A 21,598-nucleotide genomic window follows, 5' to 3' on the forward strand; every position below is an offset into this window, starting at 1 on the left:
GAAGGAAGGAAAGAGGGAAGGATGGAAGAATTGAAGGGTGGATGGGAGGAAGGAAGGAATGAAGGAAGGAAGGAGAAGAAGGGAGAAGATAAAAGAAGAGGGAAGTGGAGAATGCAATGAAATCTTGAGATCCTAAAAAAGGTCACTGGGAACGTAAATCTATAAGTGTCAGGAAGAGAACCACGACAGTTCCATAATAATTAACTAACTAGATACAAATTCCCAGACCGACAAAACAAATGAATGCCACAATCAATTCCCATGTAAACGGAGCAGGTGGTTAATTAGGAGGAGACAAGGCGGATACCGAATAGGAAAAAGTGAGTAAGAAACGGAGAAAGAAGAGGAGGAGGAGGAGGAGGAAGAAGACTGGAAAGGAGATACAGAAATGACAAGGAAATGGAGAAGGAGAACGGGGAGAGATGAAGAGGAAGAAAAAGTACAGGAAGGAAGGAATGAGGGAAGGAAGGGAGAAAGGAGGGAAGGAAGGATAGAAGGGACTGAGGGACGAAGAAAAAGAAAGAAAGAAAGAGAAAATATAAAAAAAAGAAAGAAAGGGAGAAAGGAAGAAAAGAAGGAAGGAAGGAAGGAAGGATGAGAGGAAGGAAGGAAGGAAGGAAGGAAGGATGAGAAGAAGAAAGTAAAAAATGAAGAAGGAAGTATGAAAGGAAGGAAGAAAGGAAGGATGAGAGGAAGAAAGGAAAAAAGAAAGGAAGGAAGTATGAGAGGAAGGAGGAAAGGAAGGAAGGAAGGAGAAGGTAGAAGGTAAAAGAAGCGGGCAGTATAGGAGGGAGCGTAATATTCAGGAAGAGACCCACGATAGTTCCATAATTCAATAGCTAGATATAAGTTCCCAGAATGACAAAACATATTGATGCCATAATCGGACCCCAGGTAAACGGAGCAGGTGAGCGCCAGATATTAATTACCAGCAGAAAGACAGGTTTGGACGAGAGAATGTGGCTCTGAACTATGCCATTCCCGCCGCGTGAAGTATTAGAATCTGGAAGAGTTGGGTCAGTTATATGATTTCTTCTGTTTATGACCCTATTTAGTCATCGAATTGAGCACCCAGCCATGAAAAACGGCATTCTAAATAATCTAGGAGACGCCAAACGAAACTGAACGGTATTGAATGATGATGAAAGAATTTGACTTAGATAATGATTTATGCTCAGATGAATTAAACGGAAATGAAAAAAAATATAGATAATTAATTAATCAATAAATATAATGAATTTATAAATGATACACTTTCTAAATAATTAACATACCAGGTCACCAAAGAACCTTATAATGAAATGATGTACTGCGATAAAAAGATTACAGAAAATTCCTAAACAACAATTTTTTTTCAAATATCATAATTATTTTCAGCATTATGAATTTTATTGAAATGAAAAAGAAACTAAATTATATTACTGAATCTTATTAAAGGAACAGACAGGCTATTATAATATTATCTTCTTCGATATATAAATAGTTCAGGTCACTTAAGAATATTATACTAAATTGTAGAAATGTGAACTTTTTTTTTACATTAAAGGAGACAGCTCAAGGGCAGAAAAAAAAGAGAAAACAATAATGAAAAAAAGCCCGCAAATCATTACTCCTGAATGAAAAAAAAAATTCCCAAGCAACGGAAAAGGCACACACTAGGAGTACAATATCCGGTCACTCCCTCAAACACGAAAAAAAAAGAAAAAATACATAACAAAAACTGACTGTAACCCGAGGCCTCTCAAACCTCTTTCACTACGATCGACACGAAACAAAAACAAACAAAACAACAAAAGAAAAACAAAAAGCGCACACACAGGTAGAAGATTGTGTGATATGCAAACAAGAGGAAACAGGTAAACAAAAATAAGATAATTACCGGTTCCGAATGAAGGAGGAACATTATTTGATGAACGTGTGAGCGGATGAACGTAAGATTAAACTGTTGCTCTTACTGTAAAAAAAAAGAAAAAGAAAATGAGAGAGAGAGAGAGAGAGAGAGAGAGAGAGAGAGAGAGAGAGAGAGAAAGTAACTAGCCTTTCCTTACTGGCACGCTAAACTTTACGACTTCACACACACACACACACACACACACACACACACACATATATTCCCCTCTCTTCCTTTCCTTTCCCCAAACACTCTCTAAAACTCTTTCCTCCCTCTCCTTCCCTCTTCCTCTCCTCCCCCTCCTCCCCTTCCTCCCTCCTCCTCCCCTCCCCATTAGTTGCTCAGGTATCATTAAATGCAGATAAATTTGCGTCCAGGTAACAATTATCAATGCAGGTAACATTAGCCGCCTTTCTCTCGGCTTACGATTCCCCCTTCTCTCTTTACACCGCTAGCTAGAGGCAAATGCATAGACAGTTACATACACAGATACATAGAGATAGATAGACAGATAGACAGACAGACACAGAGATATATAGGTAAATAGGTAGATAGATTGATATACACACAGGTAGACGGACAGGTAGACAGAGTGGTGTTACAGATAGATAGACAGATATTTAGATAGAAAGAAAGGAAAGACCAAGGGAATGCAAGAGAGGAAAATAAAAAGAACGAAATATGAGAGGCGAGACAAGATGAAACCAAGCGAATTAAAGAAAGAACGGTAAATAAATAGATGGATAGACTGATTGGTAAATTAGTAGATAGATAGAGAGATAGATATAGATTTGTGGTTAAGAGTTCCACCCCTCCGCAACACACTAACTCACTAACCAACTCACTAACTAACTAACTCTGCCTCTTCTCTCCCTCTTCATATCACACATTAACTTGCTAACCATCTAACTAACCAAATAACAAACTAACCCTTCCTCTTCTCTCCCCTCTAACTCACTAATTTACTAGCCATCCAACTAACCAAATAACAAACTAACTCTTCCTCTTCTCTCCCCTCTAACACACTAATTTACTAGCCATCCAACTAACCAAATAACAAACTAACCCTTCCTCTTCTCTCCCCTCTAACACACTAATTTACTAACCATCTTACTAACCAAATAACAAACTAGCCCTTCCTCTTCTCTCCCCTCTAACTCACTAATTTACTAACCATCCAACTAACCAAATAACAAACTGACCCTTCCTCTTCTCTCCCCTCTAACACACTAACTTACTAGCCATCCAACTAACCAAATAACAAACTGACCCTTCCTCTTCTCTCCCCTCTAACTCACTAATTTACTAACCATCATACTAACCAAATAACAAACTAACTCTTCCTCTTCTCTCCCCTCTAACACACTAATTTACTAACCATCTTACTAACCAAATAACAAACTAACTCTTCCTCTTCTCTCCCCTCTAACACACTAATTTACTAACCATCTTACTAACCAAATAACAAACTAACCCTTCCTCTTCTCTCCCCTCTAACACACTAATTTACTAACCATCCAACTAACCAAATAACAAACTGACCCTTCCTCTTCTCTCCCCTCTAACTCACTAATTTACTAGCCATCCAACTAACCAAATAACAAACTAACCCTTCCTCTTCTCTCCCCTCTAACACACTAATTTACTAGCCATCAAACTAACCAAATAACAAACTGACCCTTCCTCTTCTCTCCCCTCTAACACACTAATTTACTAACCATCTTACTAACCAAATAACAAACTAGCCCTTCCTCTTCTCTCCCCTCTAACTCACTAATTTACTAACCATCTTACTAACCAAATAACAAACTAACCCTTCCTCTTCTCTCCCCTCTAACACACTAATTTACTAACCATCTTACTAACCAAATAACAAACTGACCCTTCCTCTTCTCTCCCCTCTAACACTAACTTACTAACCAACTCACTAACTAACTAACTTCCTCCCCCCCCCTACTCCCTCTTCCCAGCTCCCGCACGCCAACCTCTATGACTTCAAGGGTCGGCTGGACGTGTACCGCGGCGACGAGCGACCGGACACGACATCGCTGGCCACCGACAACTTGCTGCTGCGGGGCGCCAGGCTCAGGAACACGGCCTGGGTCTACGGTGAGGGGGGGAGGGAGAGAGAGATAGATAGATAGATAGATAGATAGATAGATAGATAGACAGACAGATAGATAGATAGATAGATATTACGTTTCCATTTAGCATTTTATCATTCTGCCAAATCTGTATCATCTCCGCTCTTCCTTGCCCTTATAATTATCTACTACTCCCCTTGTTTAACAGTCAGAGATAGATAGATAGATAGATATATAGATAGATAGATAGATAGATTGAGAGATAGACAGGCAGATTGAAAGAGAAAGAGAGAGTGTTTGTGTGTGTGTGTGTGTGTGTGTGTGTCCTTCCCGTCTAACCTTAATCCCTCTTTCCACCACTTGAATACAAAACACTTTATACCTATTTTTTTTTTTTTTTCTTCTTTTTACGTTCCCCACAAAGGATCTTAGAATTGCCTCCTTCATCCTCTTTTCCCTTCCCTTACCTTTCCTTATTTCTCTTCCACTTACCTTATATCTTCCCCTTCTTCTTTTCCATCACTTCGCTCGGCTCTCTTTCTCTTTGTTTTTCTCCTTTTCCTCTCACGTTCTTCTCCACTTTCTTATTCTTTCCCTTTCACCTTCATTTTCTCTCCCCTTCTACTTTTTTCCTCACTTTGCTCTGATCTCTTTCTCTTTGTGTTCTCCCTCTTTTCCCTCCCTTTCTTCTCCCCTTTCTCATTCCTTGTCTTTCACTTCCCTTTTCTCTTCCCCTTCTACTATACTCTTTTTCCCGTCCCCCCCTTCCCCTCTCTTCTTTTCTTTCTATTTTATTCTATTTTATTCCTTCTTTTCATCTACTTATTATAACTTTACCATCTTCATCTTTCCTCTCTTCTTCCTCCTCTCCCTCCTTTTCTTCCCCCTTTTCATTTAATTTACACAGCTGTTTAACCCTTCCCTCTTTCTTCTTCCCATTCACTCCCTTCATTCTTTACGCTTCTATCTGATCTCTCTCCCCATCTTCATCTAACTTACTAATTTATCCCTTTACTTACTCTTTACTACTACTCTTACTCCTTTATCCCTTTCAACTTTCACCTTCTCCTCTCTTCTTCCCCTCACCCATCTTCTTTTCCCCCCTCAGGCGTCTGCATCTACACAGGGAAGGACACGAAGATGGCCCTCAACTCCAAGATTAAAAGCAACAAATTCTCCACGATAGACAAGTGAGTAATGATGATGGGGAGGTGAAGAGGAGAAGGGTAGATGAAGGGGAGTGAGGGAAAGGTAAGGGAGGAAGGTGAAAGAAGGGAGGGGAGGGGAGAGAAGAAGAGGGTGGGGAAAGTATGTGAGGAAAGGTCGGAGAGCTGGACTGCCCCCCCCTCTCTCTCTCTCTCTCTCTCTCTCTCTCTCTCTCTCTCTCTCTCTCTCTCTCTCTCTTTACGTTCCATTCTCTCTCTCAACTTTTCCTCCATTACTTGTCTCTTTTCCTTCCCCTTTTCTCCTCCCTTCTCTCACCATCTCTACGTTAATTCTGATCTCTTTGCAGACTCATTTCCCTTCTTTTTCCTTCTTTCCCTGGCTCTCCTTTCCCTTCTTTTACCTTCTCTCTCTCTAAAACTTACCTGCAATCAACCTAACACCTTTACCCTATCTACCCATCTCCTCCCTTACACTCTATACATTTCTCCTTCCCCTTCGTTTCCCCTCTTCCTTCCTTTTTTTTTCCTCTCTCTCTAACACACTCCCCTACACTCACTACACCCACCCATTCATCACCTCTCTCTCTTCACTCATCATCTCTCCTCTATATTTCCTCCTTATATTGACTTTCCCTTCGTTTTCCTTGTTCTCCCTCACATTCTTTTACCTTCTCTCTCTCTTACGCACTCACCCGCACTCCCCCCCCCCACCCACCCATCTACCACTCCCCGTTCTCTTAGTTATCAAAGGGCGTGGGGGTGACTAAGGTGTTCGTCTTCGTTAATCCCCGGCAGCGATAAGGGAAAGCCGTGTGTGTCGTTTCTTGACCTTGTGATAAATAGCTCTTTAATCGTATGTTATCGTTTCCTTACAGCTCCTCCTCCCCCTCCCTCTCCCTGCCTTGTGACTCTCCCCTCTCTCTCTCTCCCCTTCCCCTCCCCTTTACCCTCTTGCTTACAGAGTACTTGCTTCCTAAGTCTATAGATTACGTGTGTTAAATACATTTCGCTTGGTTGCTTGCTTGCCTAACTCTTGCTCGGCCTTCTACTACTACTACTACTACTACTACTACTACTACTACTACCACTACTTCTATTACTACTACTACTGCTTCTACTACTACTACTGCTGTTACTACTACTCTGCCTGCATACCCTTCCTCCATGCTTGTTTACATCACTTTATTTATCTGTTCCCATCATAAAACGTCCCTTTCCTAGCTTCCCATGTCTCCCTGCCTTGCCAGTCCTATTGTTCATGTAATTATATATACGTGTAGCACTGTCTCTTCTATCACATATTGCTACTTTTCTAATATTTCTGGAGATTAGCTTTTGTTTCTTAATGTACTAAATGGTAAGGTGCGTACGAACTGGCGACCACGCACCCTACTACCACTCTTCATCATAAAAGTTGTGTGTTGTATCAGAATTAAAAGTCCTTCTCTGAAAGTTTTGGATAATATAGCTTTTTTGTTTCCAGATGTAAGTACAAAACGGAAAGAAGTGTTACGAACTGGCTAACTCCCACACACACACACACACACACACGCACACACACACACACCTACTCTACCATTTATCATTATTACAACTCTTTTATCACACACTAAGACCATGGACTGGGGATTTTGGTGAGCAGCTTTTTGTTTCCTGAGCTAAATACCAAAGGGAGTGACGCGTTCGAACCGGCTAACATACACATACACCCACCTACCATCACTTACTATCAAAATTCCCCGTCTCTTAACACATATATAAAGATCCGGCTTCTAAAATATCGCTGGTCACTCGTGGCCTTGCAAGCCTACATCACCCCAAGCCCAGTGTTAAATTCTCCCTATCACTCTTAGCTTCGAACCTTTCCCTTCCCTCTGTCCGTGACGCAGTGCCGGAGTGGGCTTGGATGAGGCAAGTGTTACAGGAAATACGTGTGGTCTCCAGTGTTTAATTGAGAGAGAGAGAGAGAGAGAGAGAGAGAGAGAGAGAGAGAGAGAGAGAGAGAGAGAGAGAGAGAGAGAGAGAGAGAGAGAGAGAGAAAAAAAAAGAGAAAAAAAATAGGAAAAAAGGAAGAAAAATCAATTGTTTCTTCGAGTATAGTTGAGACAGCGACAGACACAGAGACGGATAGAGAGAAACAGAAACAGACAGAAAAAAAATAGTAGATAAAAAAAAGGAAGAAAAATCAATTGTTTCTTCGAGTACACGGACGAGTGAGCGCCATACGAAAAAGAAAGGCCGAGCTAATCTCTAATTCTCCACAGCTTCCTCCCCTTCTCCCGCTCCTGCTCCTCCTCCTCACCTTGACCCCCCACGCCTGTTAGGGAAGGCCCGACACACGCCTTCCTGATATGTCATAAAGAACAGTTACCGCAGTCTGCCCCTTTCTCTCTCTCTCTCTCTCTCTCTCTCTCTCTCTCTCTCTCTCTCTCTCTCTCTCTCTCTCTCTCTGTGTGTGTGTGTGTGTGTGTGTGTGTGTGTGTGTGTGTGTGTGTGTGTGTGTGTGTGTGTCCGCCTGCCTATAGTGGGTTTTGCTTCTTTCTCTTTCTCTTTTTTTTTCTCTCTCTCTCTCTTTTTAAAATCTCATAAAAACAAAAGTTACCTCAATCTACCTCTCTCTGTTTCTGTCTGTCTGTGTCTGTTTGTGCGTTTGTGAGTTAAGGTGTCCTATTACCCCTCTCTCTCTCTCTCTCTCTCTCTCTCTCTCTCTCTCTCTCTCTCTCTCTCTCTCTCTCTCTCTCTCTCTCTCTCTCTCTCTCTCTCTCTCACCTAAGGCCGTACCCATTCACTCACTCACCTACCTTTCCACCCACCCCTCATCCCCCCCACCCACTCATCCCTCCCCACCCCCCCTCATCCACTCATCCACCCCCCCTTCAGGCCCGCATCCACACCCTGTTGCTAACCCATCCATAACTATGCAAGTCAATATATGCAGTACTTTCTCCATACCCTGCCTGCTTTCCAACACACACACACACACACACACTTTGACACACAAACATTTTGCCGTTGGTGTGTGTGTGTGTGTGTGTGTGTGTTTCTTTGGTTAGATTGATGTAGATATACTAGTAAAGAGAGAGAGAGAGAGAGAGAGAGTGAGAGAGAGAGAGAGAGAGAGAGAGAGAGAGAGAGAGAGAGAGAGAGAGTAATAGGACACCTAGACTCACAAACACACACAAACGCACAAACAGACACAGATAGATATACTAGAAAGAGAGAGAGAGAGAGAGAGAGAGAGATTTGCTATTCCATCCATCAAGTCAAGAAGATAAATATAAATAAATAATCAAGTGACGTTTATATAATTGATTAAGCCTTTAGGTTGAAAAGGGTGTGTACTTAAATGTTTCAGCGATAGTTCTCTCTCTCTCTCTCTCTCTCTCTCTCTCTCTCTCTCTCTCTCTCTCTCTCTCTCTCTCTCTCTCTCTCTCTCTCTGTGTGTGTGTGTGTGTGTGTGTGTGTGTGTGTGTGTGTGTGTGTGTGTGTGTGTGTGTGTGTGTGTACTCATTCCTCAACCTTTCACTTTCCCTCTCCCTCCCTTTAAATATTTCTCTAACTTTAAAGCTATCTTCCTCTAACTCATCTTTTTCTCCCTATCCTTTTTTATTCAATTCACAAACTTTCATCATTTCCCACCTTCTTTGCTCTCAACTCCTTTAATTTCCTTCCTCCCTCCTCTCCCTTCCTCCATCTACCTCTACTCTACCTCTCTACCGTCTTCCTCTTCTCCTGCATTCCTTTATCTCTCCCTTTCCTTCCCACTTCCCTCTTATCATTCTCCACGTGCTAACCCACTAACCTTTCCCTTCTTCTTGACTTTCCTCTCTCCACCTCTCCCTTTCTCGCTCTCCTGCTCTTTCACCTCATCCTTTGCATCACCTCACTCCACCTCACACCATCATCACCTCCTCTCCCTCACTCCACCTTCGTCTGCCCATACAGGTCCATGAACTACTTCCTGGTGTTCTTCTTCGTGTTCATGGTGTTTGAGATCGTCCTGTGCACCTTGCTCAAGTACCAAGTGTTTAACCAGGAGGTCATCGGTGAGTATGGACCGGGACAGACAGAGAGGTGGAGGCGCACTTATAGGCATGAATGGAAAGTTAAAAAAAAAAAGGTGTTCATAAGACAGAGAGAGAACGATATAAAGATAGTAAAAGACACATGATAAAAGATACAAACGATATAAAGATAGTAAAAACACATGATAAAAGATACATAAACAGAGAAACACAGAAAACAGACAAAATAGACAGACAAACTTATAGGCATGAACGGAGACTTAAAAAAAGATAAAAGTAGATCGTAAGACAGCGAGAGAACGATATAAAGATAGTAAAAGACACATGATAAAAGATACATAAACAGAGAAACACAGAAAACAGACAAAATAGACAGACAAACTTATAGGCATGAACGGAGACTTAAAAAAAGATAAAAGTAGATCGTAAGACAGCGAGAGAATGATGTATAGATAGTAAAAGACATAGCAAAAGATACATAAACAGAGAAACACAGAAAACAGACAAAATAGGCAGACAAACTTATAGGCATGAACGGAGAGTTTAAGATAAAAGTAGATCATAAGACAGCGAGGAAACGATATATAGATAGTAAAAGACACAGCAAAAGATACATAAACAGAGAAACACAGAAAACAGACAAAATAGACAGACAAACTTATAGGCATGAACGGAGAGTTAAAAAAAGATAAAAGTAGATCATAAGACAGCGAGGGAACGATATATAGATAGTAAAAGACATAGCAAAAGATACATAAACAGAGAAACACAGAAAACAGACAAAATAGACAGACAAACTTATAGGCATGAACGGAGTTAAAAAAAAAAAAAGTAATCATAAGACAGAAAGAGAACGATATATAGATAGTAAAAGACAGCAAAAGATACATAAACAGAGAAACACAGAAAACAGACAAAATAGGCAGGCAAACTTATAGGCATGAACGGAGATTAAAAAAAAAAAAGTTGATAATAAGACAGAGAGAGAACGATGTAAAGATAGTAAAAGACATAGCAAAAGATACATAAACAGAGAAACACAGAAAACAGACAAAATAGACAGACAAACTTATAGGCATGAACGGAGAGTTAAAAAAAAAAAAAAAAGTAGATCATAAGACAGAAAGAGAACGATATATAGATAGTAAAAGACAGCAAAAGATACATAAACAGAGAAACACAGAAAACAGACAAAATAGGCAGGCAAACTTATAGGCATGAACGGAGATTAAAAAAAAAAAAAAAGTTGATAATAAGACAGAGAGAGAACGATGTAAAGATAGTAAAAGACACATGATAAAAGATACTTAAACAGAGAAACACAGAAAACAGACAAAATAGACAGACAAACTTATAGGCATGAACGGAGAGTTAAAAAGAAATAAAAGTTGATAATAAGACAGAAAGAGAACGATATAGAGATAGTAAAAGACATAGCAAAAGATACATAAACAGAGAAACACAGGAAACAGACAAAGTAGGCAGACAAACATACGTAAATTTGCAAAGACACATGATAAAAGATACATAAACAGAGAAACACAGAAAACAGACAAAATTAGCAGACGTAAATTTGCAAAGACACACGGTAAAAGATACATAAACAGACAAAATAGACAGACAAACGTACGTAAATTTGCAAAGACACATGGTAAAAGATACATAAACAGAGAAACACAGAAAACAGACAAAATAGACAGACAAACACAGGCAAATTTGCAAAGACATACAGAAACAGGTTGAAACATATGTACAGAACAACAGCAACACCTTGACAACACACTCTAATCTCCCTCCCTTCCCGTCCCCCACCCCTTCCCCCTCTTCGTCGCCTCCTTCAGACAGCATGTGGTATTTGGGCCCCCAATCGAACGTGACCGAGACAGCAGTGACAGCCAAGGACGTATATCAGGACAGTGTCTCCTTCCTCGTCATCTTCAGCTACATCATCCCTGTCTCCCTCTACGTCACACTGGGTAAGGGGGGGGGGGGTAGGTAGAGGAGGAGTCTGGTGGGGGGAGATGTTATGGTGGTTGAAGATGAGGAGGAGGATGGGGAAGGAATGGGAGTGGTGGTGGTGGTGGTGTGGTAGTGGTGGTGGTGATGGTGGTGCGAGGGGGAGTTAATGGAGGGGGAGGAGGAGGAGAAGGAGGAGAAGGAGGAGAGAGGAGAATAAAAAAAAGTACTTAGTGTCGACCAAATCATCCCTTACTGCATGAATTTTTATAACACTGTGCATATATTCCTTTCTATCTCTCTATATCAATCACCCTAACCCTTCCTTCGTCTACCTTTCAGTCAACCTTGCGCCTCAACCTCTCTCTTCCCACCAACACATCTCGCTAACCTTCACTCTCACTCCACATACCTTTTCCTCTCTCATCCATTCTTCTCCTCCACCTCCCTACGAATTAACTCCACATCCTTATTCCTCTCTCTTCCATCTACCACTCTCCCTCACTTCTCTTCTATCTCTTCTCACATCTCGCTGTCCTTCACTCTTATTCCACATACCTTTTCCTCTCTCATCTATTCTTCTCCTCCACCTCCCTAAGAATAAACTCCACATCCTTATTCCTCTCTCTCTTCCATCTACCATCCTCCCTCACTTCTCTTCTATCTCTTCTCACATCTCGCTGTCCTTCACTCTTATTCCACATACCTTTTCCTCTCTCATCTATTCTTCTCCTTCACCTCCCTACGAATTAACTCCACATCCTTATCCCTCTCTCTTCCATCTACCACTCTCCCTCACTTCTCTTCTATCTCTTCTCACATCTCGCTATCCTTCACTCTCACTCCACATACCTTTTCCTCTCTCATCCATTCTTCTCCTCCACCTCCCTAAGAATTAACTCCACATCCTTATTCCTCTCTCTTCCATCTACCACTCTCCCTCACTTCTCTTCTATCTATTCTCACATCTAGCTCTTCATTCACACTTTATTACGTTTCATCCCCCTTACTAACACTCCACATGCCTTTCTCTCTCTCATCTATAAGCCTACTCCCCTCCTTCACTCTTCCCTTCCCCTTCCCCCAGAGATCGAGAAGTTCCTGGGCACACTCTTCCTTCAGTGGGACGAGGAGGTGACGGGCACGGGGGAAGACGAGGCGCCCAAAGTCAACACCTCAGACCTTAACGAGGAGCCCGGACAGGTGAGGAGGAGGGAGAGGGAGGAAGGGGTTATGAAGAGGGAGGTGGGAGAGGAAGGGGTGTGGAAAAGTGTCGGGGGCAGAGGGGAGAGACACACGCAAGAAGGAGCAGGACACAACCTATGCTTAATACTTTGCTTTAGAATCAATAATTTAACCATTAGTGAACCAAGTGGAAAAGAAACAACTACTACGACAGGAATTTCTATGGCACGATGATGGCCATATTCGTGATTAAATAATTCGGCGCCCAAGCACACACACATTTGGCAAGACTTTTGTTGGAGTTGTTGGTAGTTTGGCAAATCTTCAATACCAGGAAAACGTTTGGAAAGTTTCGTTTAGGCGGCGCAACATCTGTGGTCACGGAGAGAGACAGAAGGGGAAGGAATTATAGGAGAAGGGAACAGATCTCAGGAGACGGGACACAACCCCCGATTAATACCTGGTACCCATTCACTGCTTCTGTACCAGGAACGAAAAAGAAAAAAAACACTCATGAGAACTAGACTACTATCCTTCTCGGCCTTTGAAAATAGGTGTTGTGAGTCCCTTCCCCCCGCCCCCTAACCTCCCCACCAACCCACACCATACCATGAACGCAAAAATAAAATAAAAACTCATGAGAAACCGACTAAATCTCCTTTTCGGCCTTTGGAAATAGGTGTTGTGAGTCCCTTCCCCCCGCCCCCTAACCTCCCCGCCAACCCACACATACCATGAACGCGAAATAAATAAAAAAAAACTCATGAGAACCCGACCAAATCTCCCATTCGCCCTTTGGAAATAGGTGATCTAAGTACCCGGCCTCTCTAAACCCCCTTCCCCCTTAACCCACCCACCCATTCTCACCTTCGCTTCGTCAGATGGAGTTCCTGTTCTCGGACAAGACGGGGACGCTGACGGAGAACATCATGACTTTCCGGCGGTGCTCCGTGAACGGCCGCAGTTACGTGGACGCCGACGGGAGGCTGCACTCGGCGACCACAGCTGAGGGCGAGGACGGCGTAGGGGAGGAGATCACGCAGATGACGGTGGGTGGGGAGGTGGAGGTCAAAGGGTTATAGATTAAAGGGTGACACATTGAAGGATGGTGTGTCTGTATATCAGGCTAGGTTAAGTTAGGTTAGGTTAGGGTAAGGAAAGGTAAGGTAAGGTAAGGTAGGGTACAGTTAGGTAACACATATAAGGGATGGGTTGTATGTATATTAAGGTAAGTTAAGGTTAGGGTTAGGGTACAGTAGGGTAGGTAAGGTAAGGTAAGGTAAGGTAAGGTTAGGTTAGGTAAGGTAAGGTAAGGTAAGGTAGGGTACAGTTAGGTAACACATAGAAGGGATGGATTGTATGTATATTAAGGTAAGTTAAGGTTAGGGTTACGGTACAGTAGGGTAGGTAAGGTAGGGTAAGGTAAGGTTGTAACAGGGTTAGGTGGGTACAGGTAGGGTAAGGTAGGGTACACATAAGGTTAGGGTAAGAGTGAGTAAGGTAAGGTAGGTAAAGGTAGGTAAGGTGTAAGTAAGGTTAGGGTTAGGTAAGGTAAGGGGTAAAGGCAGTTAGGTAAGTATGAAGGTATGGGTTGTATGTATATTAAGTTAAGGTTAGGGTTAGGGTAGGTAACAGAAGGGATGGGTAAAGGTGAGTAAGGTAAGGTAAGGTAAGGTTAGGTTAGGTTAGGTAAGGTAAGGTAAGGAAAGGTAAGGTAGGGTACAGTTAGGTAACACATAGAAGGGATGGGTTGTATGTATATTAAGGTAAGTTAAGGTTAGTGTTAGGGTACAGTAGGGTAGGTAAGGTAAGGTAGTTTTAGTTAAGGTTAGGTGGTCATAGAGTTACGGGCATTAAAAGGTAACAAGGATAAGGGTTGGCTGGCGTGTGTGTGTGTATATTAAGGTAGGTTAAGTTAGGGTTGTTAAGGGCGGGGAAGGGCAAGGTAAGGTAGGGTATAGGGTAGTTTTACTTAAGGCTAGGCGATCAAAGAGTAATAGCCATTGAAGAGTGACACGAAAAAGGGTAGAGTTGTTGTTTGTAGATTAGGCTAGTAGGTACAGTTATGGTCATTTAGGGTGCATTAGATTACGCTAGGAGAAAAGTAAGATTGTTTTAGTAAGTTTCGGTCAGGTTAGATTATGACAGGGTAAAGTAAGGTGTAGTTTTGGCTAGGTTACGGTAGGTTAGGCTAATTTAGACTATTAGTTTAGCTGAAGTGAAGTTAGCATTAGCATTTTTCTACCTTATTTGGTTTGAAGATATAAATGAAGGGATAAAGAAACATTAGCTCTAACTGCATGCTAACACACACACACACACACACACACACACACACACACAAAATGATTTCACTTGTTTCCTTATTTCCCCGGCACGACACAATTTACAATCTCTTAACTGTGCCAAGCTGACCTTCAACGTCGAACATTAACGAAAACTGTCATCGAACACAAATATTTTTCTCCTAGGCTACAGTTGACCTCGTCGCTTTATGCATGAAAAAATCTCTATCGCTAATATATTTCTAGTGAATATTAAAACGTGAGTGCATCATGATTATAACAAAACAAAAACCTTAAAAAAACGAAAGAAAATAAAGGTAGACTATAAAAATGAGCACTATAATAATTTTGAGTTGATGGGAAAAGGTATATGGTAGAAAATCACAGCTGCAAGAAACCATAAATGAACATATTATAGTAATGCAATAAATAGTAAAAAAAAAAATAAATAAATAAATAAAAGTCTGCAAGAACAACCATATGCTAATGATAGCCTAATTGTTTTGATGAGGGTAAAAATATAAGGTAAAGAAAAATCACAGACACAACAAACAATTTTTTTTTTTTTACAGCAAAGGAGACAGAACAAGGGCACAAAAAAGGAAACAATGCAAAAAAATAAAAAAATAAAATAAATAAAAAGCCCGCTACTCGCTGCTCCTGTAATGAACGTAATGGAGTAATGAAATAATAAATGAAAACCGAATCTCAAAAAAGTACAATTAAAAGCCTACGGATAATTATATATATTGTTGCTCTGAATATCGAGGAGGAAGGGGGGGGGGGGGGAGTAATAGGATGTCACTGCACAGATATTTTCCTCACTCCACTTCTACCATCCCTGTGATATCTCCTTGTTCCCTGCTAATCAACTTCCTTACTATAAACTTGACTGATAAATAAATAAATAAATATACTTCCCTATATCTCCTTGTTCCCTGCTAATCAACCTCCTTGCTATAAACTTGACTGATAAATAATAAATAAATATACTTACTTCCCTATATCTCCTTGTTCCCTTCTAATCAACCTCCTTACTATAAACTTGACTGATAAATAAATAAATAAATATACTTCCCTATATCTCCTTGTTCCCTGCTAATCAACTTCCTTACTTTATACTTGACTAATGAAAAAAAAAAAAAAAATACACCAAAACGGGAGTAGGCTATGTAGTAGAATCGTTACTAAAACCAATCCTTACCGTACAATCCCTTACACTTAAAATTCGCCTTCTACCACACGAGGTCAATATTGCATGGATAACGTAAACAACACTACCAATGATAATACCTGTGCACTCGAAGACGTAGGTAGACATAACACAGGGACGAAGGAAACAGAAGCAAAGTAGGCACCCTCACGCCATCACCACCAAGTCACGTGTGTTGGCGACTTGGCGTTTTGTTTTGGGTCGGTTAGTCATCGAAACATCACCTCCAGCCACCGTTGACAGATTATCGTACTCAGTGCCTCGTATTTACCGGTTTCTGACCCATAACTATTGCCAAGAAACATCAATAGTTAACCATTTTAACGATAATTGTATATGAAGGCAGTTATTTGGGTGATGAAAGCAGTTTTTAGGTCGGAAATCGGCAAACATAAGAGGCAGAGTACGACAATTTGACAACGTTGCCTCCAGCCCAGCGTTCCTTACAGTGATGGATTTAAACTTACTTGTGGATTTGATTATGTGGAGATGTTCTGGCTTATGTGAATGATGATAAATTGCAACGATCATTAAGGTGGAAAGAAAAAGGGAGGAAAAAGAAGACGGTTGAGCTTAATGAAGGAATAAAGAGGGAAATGGAGAAAGTACTAAAAACAAAGGTGATTAAAATTAACTAAAAGACTTGATTGATTAATGTGGAGGTGCGCTGAGTTATGTGGATGGTGATAATATGACTACACTGAATACGAGGGTGGAGACTTGACCCCCACCGTTGCCAGATTGTCGTATTTACCGGTTTCTGACGCCTAACTGTTACCAAGAAACATCAGGAATTAGCTATTTTAACGATAATTATAAGTGAATCTCCTTATTTGGGTCGGAAGTCGGTAAATATAAGAGGCTGAGTAAGACAATCTGGCAACGTTAGGGTAAGGGAGAACAGAGAGGAGGGTTGAAATTATTAGTGGAGATATAAAGGGAAACCGAGATGACTAGATTTCCTCCCTGCGTTCTTTGTCGAGGGTGATGGATTACAATTTACTATTAGCGACTTGATTATTGTGATGTCGTGAGTTGTGTGCATGGTAATTTTTTTTTTTTTTTTTTTTTTTTTTTACATCAAAGGATACGGCAACAAAAAGAGTACACACACACAAAAAAAAAAAAAACGCTACTCGCCGCTCCCACAAAAGTAAACAGTAAAGAGTAGCTAAAAGAGAGGTCAATTTCGGGTGGAGAGGTGTCTTGATACGCTCATCCTGAAAGAGGTGAAGTCATAGGCAGGAGGAATGGTAATCGTTAAAGAACTCGCAAGCGTAATGGTGCAGTGACTGTCTAAGGTGAAAAGAAGGGAGGGAAGGAGTACGGTAAATATTTATAAAGGGGTAAAAAAAGGTGATGTGAGAAAGTAAAAAATAAAAACACAACTTAATAGAATTCGGTATTTCGTTCAAGCGAGTCATCCCTTCCTGTGTGTCCTTGTTTTCCCTGTCCCCGCACGATGAGTTCTCTAATTAAACTACTACTGGCCTCTCGTTCTCTTTTTTTTCTTTATTTTTCTCTGGAGCAGCGTCTAGAGGGTTTTTTTTGTTTTTGTGTTTCGTTTTCTTTGTCTTGAGCTGTATCCCTTGCTGTAAAAAAGATATACAAAAAAATATACACTGAGTAATATCCAAGAAACAAATTTTAACCAGGTAGCTGCAGGGATCATGTTTCTTAAAGGCCCCTCTAAGCGAGAAAAATGAGAAAAAATCATCACTCATGCAAACCATTTCATAATATATATCAATGCATTTGTGATCAGTTTATGCATCATCTAGTTTGGGGGTTTATATCATGGCAAAAATGTGGCCCGTCGCTGCTACACGGTAAAGCCACAAATTTGGCCCGTTGCTGCTACCGGGTTAAGATCAATAACACTAACACTACGTAGCTATTCACTTCATCACCCGTCGTTGCATGTCTAGAAAGGAGGACGCGCTATATTTATCACCCATCTTCTTTGCTTGCTGTATACCTCTCGTCTCACCTTCAGGACGAGCTGGTGGCGTTCCTGGTGACCCTCGCCCTGTGCCACACGGTGCAGGTCACGGCCAAGGCGGCGCCGGAGCAGGAGCTGGCGGTGATGAAGGCCAGCGAGGAGAGCGTGGAACTTCAAGAGCTGGGTCCCGAGTACCACGCCTCCAGCCCCGACGAGAAGGCCCTGGTGGAGGCGTGTGCGAGGTGGGTGAAGGGGGGAAGGCGCTCTCTCTCTCTCTCTCTCTCTCTCACTTTCCATATCTATATCTGTCAATCTTCCTATTTGTGTTGAACTCCTCTATCCCCTCAACCTCCTTTTCATTCCCCTACAATCATTTCACGTCAGCCCATCATCAGGAAAACCCATCATCACGTGGTCCCATTAACACGTATCCAGCTACTTAGGCGATTTAACCTTTCCTCAACGTCCTTCATTTCCTTCGTCAGGCGTGAGGAAAAAGGAGAGGTAGGTGGTGGGGTTTATTCTCTCTTATTCTCCTTATCTCTCTATCTATCAACATCCTCTGCCCTTCCTTACACAACACACTCCACCCGTAATCTTCAATCCTGCTCGGCCATCGACTTTACGCTACTTATTTTACTTTCACGTAACTTCGCAGCGGCTCAGCACACTTCGTTCTCGCCCTCAGGTACGGCGTGGTCTTCCTTGGCAAGCGGGAGGACAAGCTGAGCCTCAATGTGCGCGGGGAGACCAGGACGTACACGCGACTGCAGATCCTCGACTTCGACTCAGGTTGGCTAAAAGAACGACGCCCGTGATACGATCTTCTTTCTTCTTGTCTTCCTGTCTTTCTTCCTGTCTTTGTCTTCCTATCTTTCTTCCTGTCTTCCTATCTTTCTTTCTGTCTTTCTTCTTGTCTGTCTTCCTGTCTTCCTGTCTTCCTATCTTTCTTCCTGTCTTTCTTCTTGTCTGTCTTCCTGTCTTGCTGTCTTCCTATCATCCTTCCTGTCTTCCTATCTTTCTTCTTGTCTTCCTTCCTGTCTTCCTTTCTTTCTTCCTGTCATCCTTCCTGTCTTCCTGTCTTCCTTCCTGTCTATCTTCCTGTCTTTCTTCTTGTCTGTCTTCCTGTCTTTCTTTCTTCCTCAGCTCCCATTTTCCTTCCTTACTTTCTTTTTTCCTTCTTTCCTTCCTTCCTTCCTTTCTTCATTTCTTCCTTCCTTCCTTCCTCTCTTCTTTTCTCTTTTCCTTAATTTCCTTTTGTTTTCCCTTATTGTATCCATTGTCTCTCCTTCACCTTATTGAAAGCCACTAAATTATGAGAACAGCATTACAACCAAGGCGTCTAGAAGGTTGTGAGTAGAATTTCTTGATAACAGCACATCATGAATTCCCTCCGTCCTTATCCTTTAGTCAGGAAGAGAGCCAGTTGGACCCCTTAAAAAAATAATAGTAGAGGTTTATACATTTTTGTGATCTTTAGGGATTATAGTTACCATTTCTGTTGCTTCACTCACGAGGAATTGCTTTGTGGCTAATTCACGCCAAGTTGGTAAAGAACAAAGAACCTTGGCAAGGAGAGTCTTGTTCGCTGTGTGTTTAGTTGTCAGTCAACATGTTCAAAGAAATATGGACTTGTTGCGTCAACCCACAAAGACATCAGGGTATTATTGTAGGAGTACACCAGTCTAGAGATGGCTTTTCTTGCCCTGACCATTAGAAAGAGCTCCGCATTCTGAGTAAATTCATCCCCATAAACACCCCTCGGAAATCATTTATAACGGAGGGAGGGAGGGAGGTAGTTAGGTTAGTTTAGTTAGTTGTAGGTTAGGTTAGTTTTAGGTTAGTTAGTGTTAGGTTGTTAGTTTGTTTTAGGTTAGGTTGTTAGGTTAGGTTAGGTTAGGTTAGTTTTAGGTTAGGTTGTTAGGTTAGGTTAGGTTAGGTTGTAGGTTGGGTTAGGTTAGGTTAGTTGTGTTTGTTAGTTAGGTTAGGTGTGTTGTGTTAGGTTTAGGTTAGGTTAGTTAGTTTGGGGTTGTTTTGTGTGTTAGGTTGGTTGTGTTGTGTTAGGTTGGTAGGTTTTAGGTTTTGTGTTAGGTTAGGTTTTAGGTTGTGTTAGGTTAGGTTAGGTTAGGTTAGGGTTTGTGTTAGGTTAGGTTAGGTTGGGTTGTGTTGTGTTAGTGTTGTTGTTAGGTTAGTTAGGTTAGTTTTAGGTTAGGTTAGGTTGGGTTGTAGGTTAGGTTAGGTTATGTTTAGTTTAAATGCATGTGGACGAAACTAGTTTTTCTGGTAGATTTCGGTCTGTTTTGAATGAATGTGCTCTAAATTTTTTATCGCAACTCATTAGTCTCTGGGTTGGAAGGGGGTAAAAAACACGTGATTTGCGATAGAAATGACACGCATATTCATTCAAAACAGGCCGAAAACTACCGAAAAAAACTAGTTTCGTTCGGAAATGCGAGACTGGTGAAGTGCTACAAATTTACCGACATCAGTGTTCCCTCAGACACAGCCTCCTAGTCTCCGGAAACTCTCTTAATGTACACCTGAAAAGTATTAGAGGTAGATGGAGAGATATAGAGAGATAGAGAAAATGAAGAACATAAGGAGTCTGCAAGGCCGGTGGGCTAATTCTAGGCAGCTCCTGTAAACTTGACCACACCTAAGCTCACCATCCATGAACATAATTCTGTCCTTTACTTGGAGGCATGTTGCCCACACCCTTTCCTCTGAACCTAGTTGCTGGCTTGGTGTTTAGTGTGCCATGTAACTGTTATCCTCACACGCTTTTCTCGCCTCCACCACCTTGTTCCCGACGAGCCGCTTAGTGGAACCTTTGTGTGCTGACCACCCCCTGCTGGGGGCCTTGTGTGTTGACCTCCCGCCACTTGGGGCCGGTCTTGAAGGCGAGCGTGTGGCGGGCGTGGTCCAGCACGGCGCCGTACTTGCACAGGAGAGAGACCCCCATGATGAAGTCATGGTCGTTGGAGGGCACCTCCTCCAGCGGCGCGGCGTTCACGCGCCATCCGTCGCCCAAGTCCAGCTCGACGCGCTTGGGCGGCCTGCGGCCTTCCCTGCTCGCGAGGAGCAGCTTGCGGCGTCTTTCAGACACGTGGAAGCCTTGGGCGCCGGTATCCAGCAGCACCGTCATGGGCCTGGCCCCCTCCGCGCTGCCCTCCTGCCGCACCCAGAGGACGTCAGGCTCCACGGAGCGCTCCGTTTTCCTTCGCCTCCGCCGCAGCTGCTTTGGGCGGCAGACGAAGAGGTTGGTGCCGTCAGGCCGAAAAACCTGCACCATGCGGCGTCCAGCACGACCTCGTCTGCGTCGTACATGTCCTCTATACACGCCGGGAACACAGTGGCGGGGACGACCATCTCCACGCCGGCCCCCAGACTGATGGGGACGGCCTTCAGCTCTATGACGTCCAGCACCCGCGAGCCTATCCAGAGGCTGATCTCCTGCTTTTCGGTGGGCTCCGTGCCGGTGATCAGCCCCAGCCTCTTGGCCATGGTGTGGAAGAGGACGGTGAACTGGGCCCCGGAGTCCAGCTGGACGAGGCACTCCTGGCTGTTCACCGAACCCAGCACACGGTTGTGGTCATCTACGTGAAGACACGGGTGGCTGCCGAGCCGCCTCTTCCTGGCGGGCACCGACGGCGGCTCCAGCACCAGCCGCAGCGTCTCGCCCTTGTCGGGGCTGCGCGTCCGCTTTTTCGAAACCCGATGCACTGGCGGGGGAGCCATCAAAGTGTTTGGTGTGTACGGCAAGGAGCCTAGAGTCCTTGTGTACATAGTATGTGCCTCGCTCCAGGAGGTAGGCTGCGAAAAGACGCTGGTTTTGGGGAGCTTGGAGCTAG

At 42.7% G+C, this 21,598-nt stretch overlaps 1 protein-coding gene across 1 annotated transcript in view; it reads left to right on the forward strand.

Moving 5' to 3' along the window:
* Positions 1 to 21,598, forward strand: part of LOC126991069 (phospholipid-transporting ATPase IF-like) — a 48,556-nt gene that overhangs the window by 11,460 nt on the left and 15,498 nt on the right. The window contains exons 7-14 of the mRNA XM_050849766.1: positions 3,862 to 4,000; positions 5,084 to 5,165; positions 9,087 to 9,187; positions 11,008 to 11,142; positions 12,210 to 12,325; positions 13,189 to 13,356; positions 17,802 to 17,989; positions 18,436 to 18,539. Of these exons, the coding sequence (XP_050705723.1) occupies positions 3,862 to 4,000; positions 5,084 to 5,165; positions 9,087 to 9,187; positions 11,008 to 11,142; positions 12,210 to 12,325; positions 13,189 to 13,356; positions 17,802 to 17,989; positions 18,436 to 18,539 (1,033 nt within the window). The remainder of the gene's footprint in view (positions 1 to 3,861; positions 4,001 to 5,083; positions 5,166 to 9,086; positions 9,188 to 11,007; positions 11,143 to 12,209; positions 12,326 to 13,188; positions 13,357 to 17,801; positions 17,990 to 18,435; positions 18,540 to 21,598) is intronic.

The sequence above is a fragment of the Eriocheir sinensis genome, unplaced genomic scaffold (assembly GCF_024679095.1).
Source record: "Eriocheir sinensis breed Jianghai 21 unplaced genomic scaffold, ASM2467909v1 Scaffold236, whole genome shotgun sequence".
In the NCBI taxonomy this organism is placed as follows: domain Eukaryota; kingdom Metazoa; phylum Arthropoda; class Malacostraca; order Decapoda; family Varunidae; genus Eriocheir; species Eriocheir sinensis.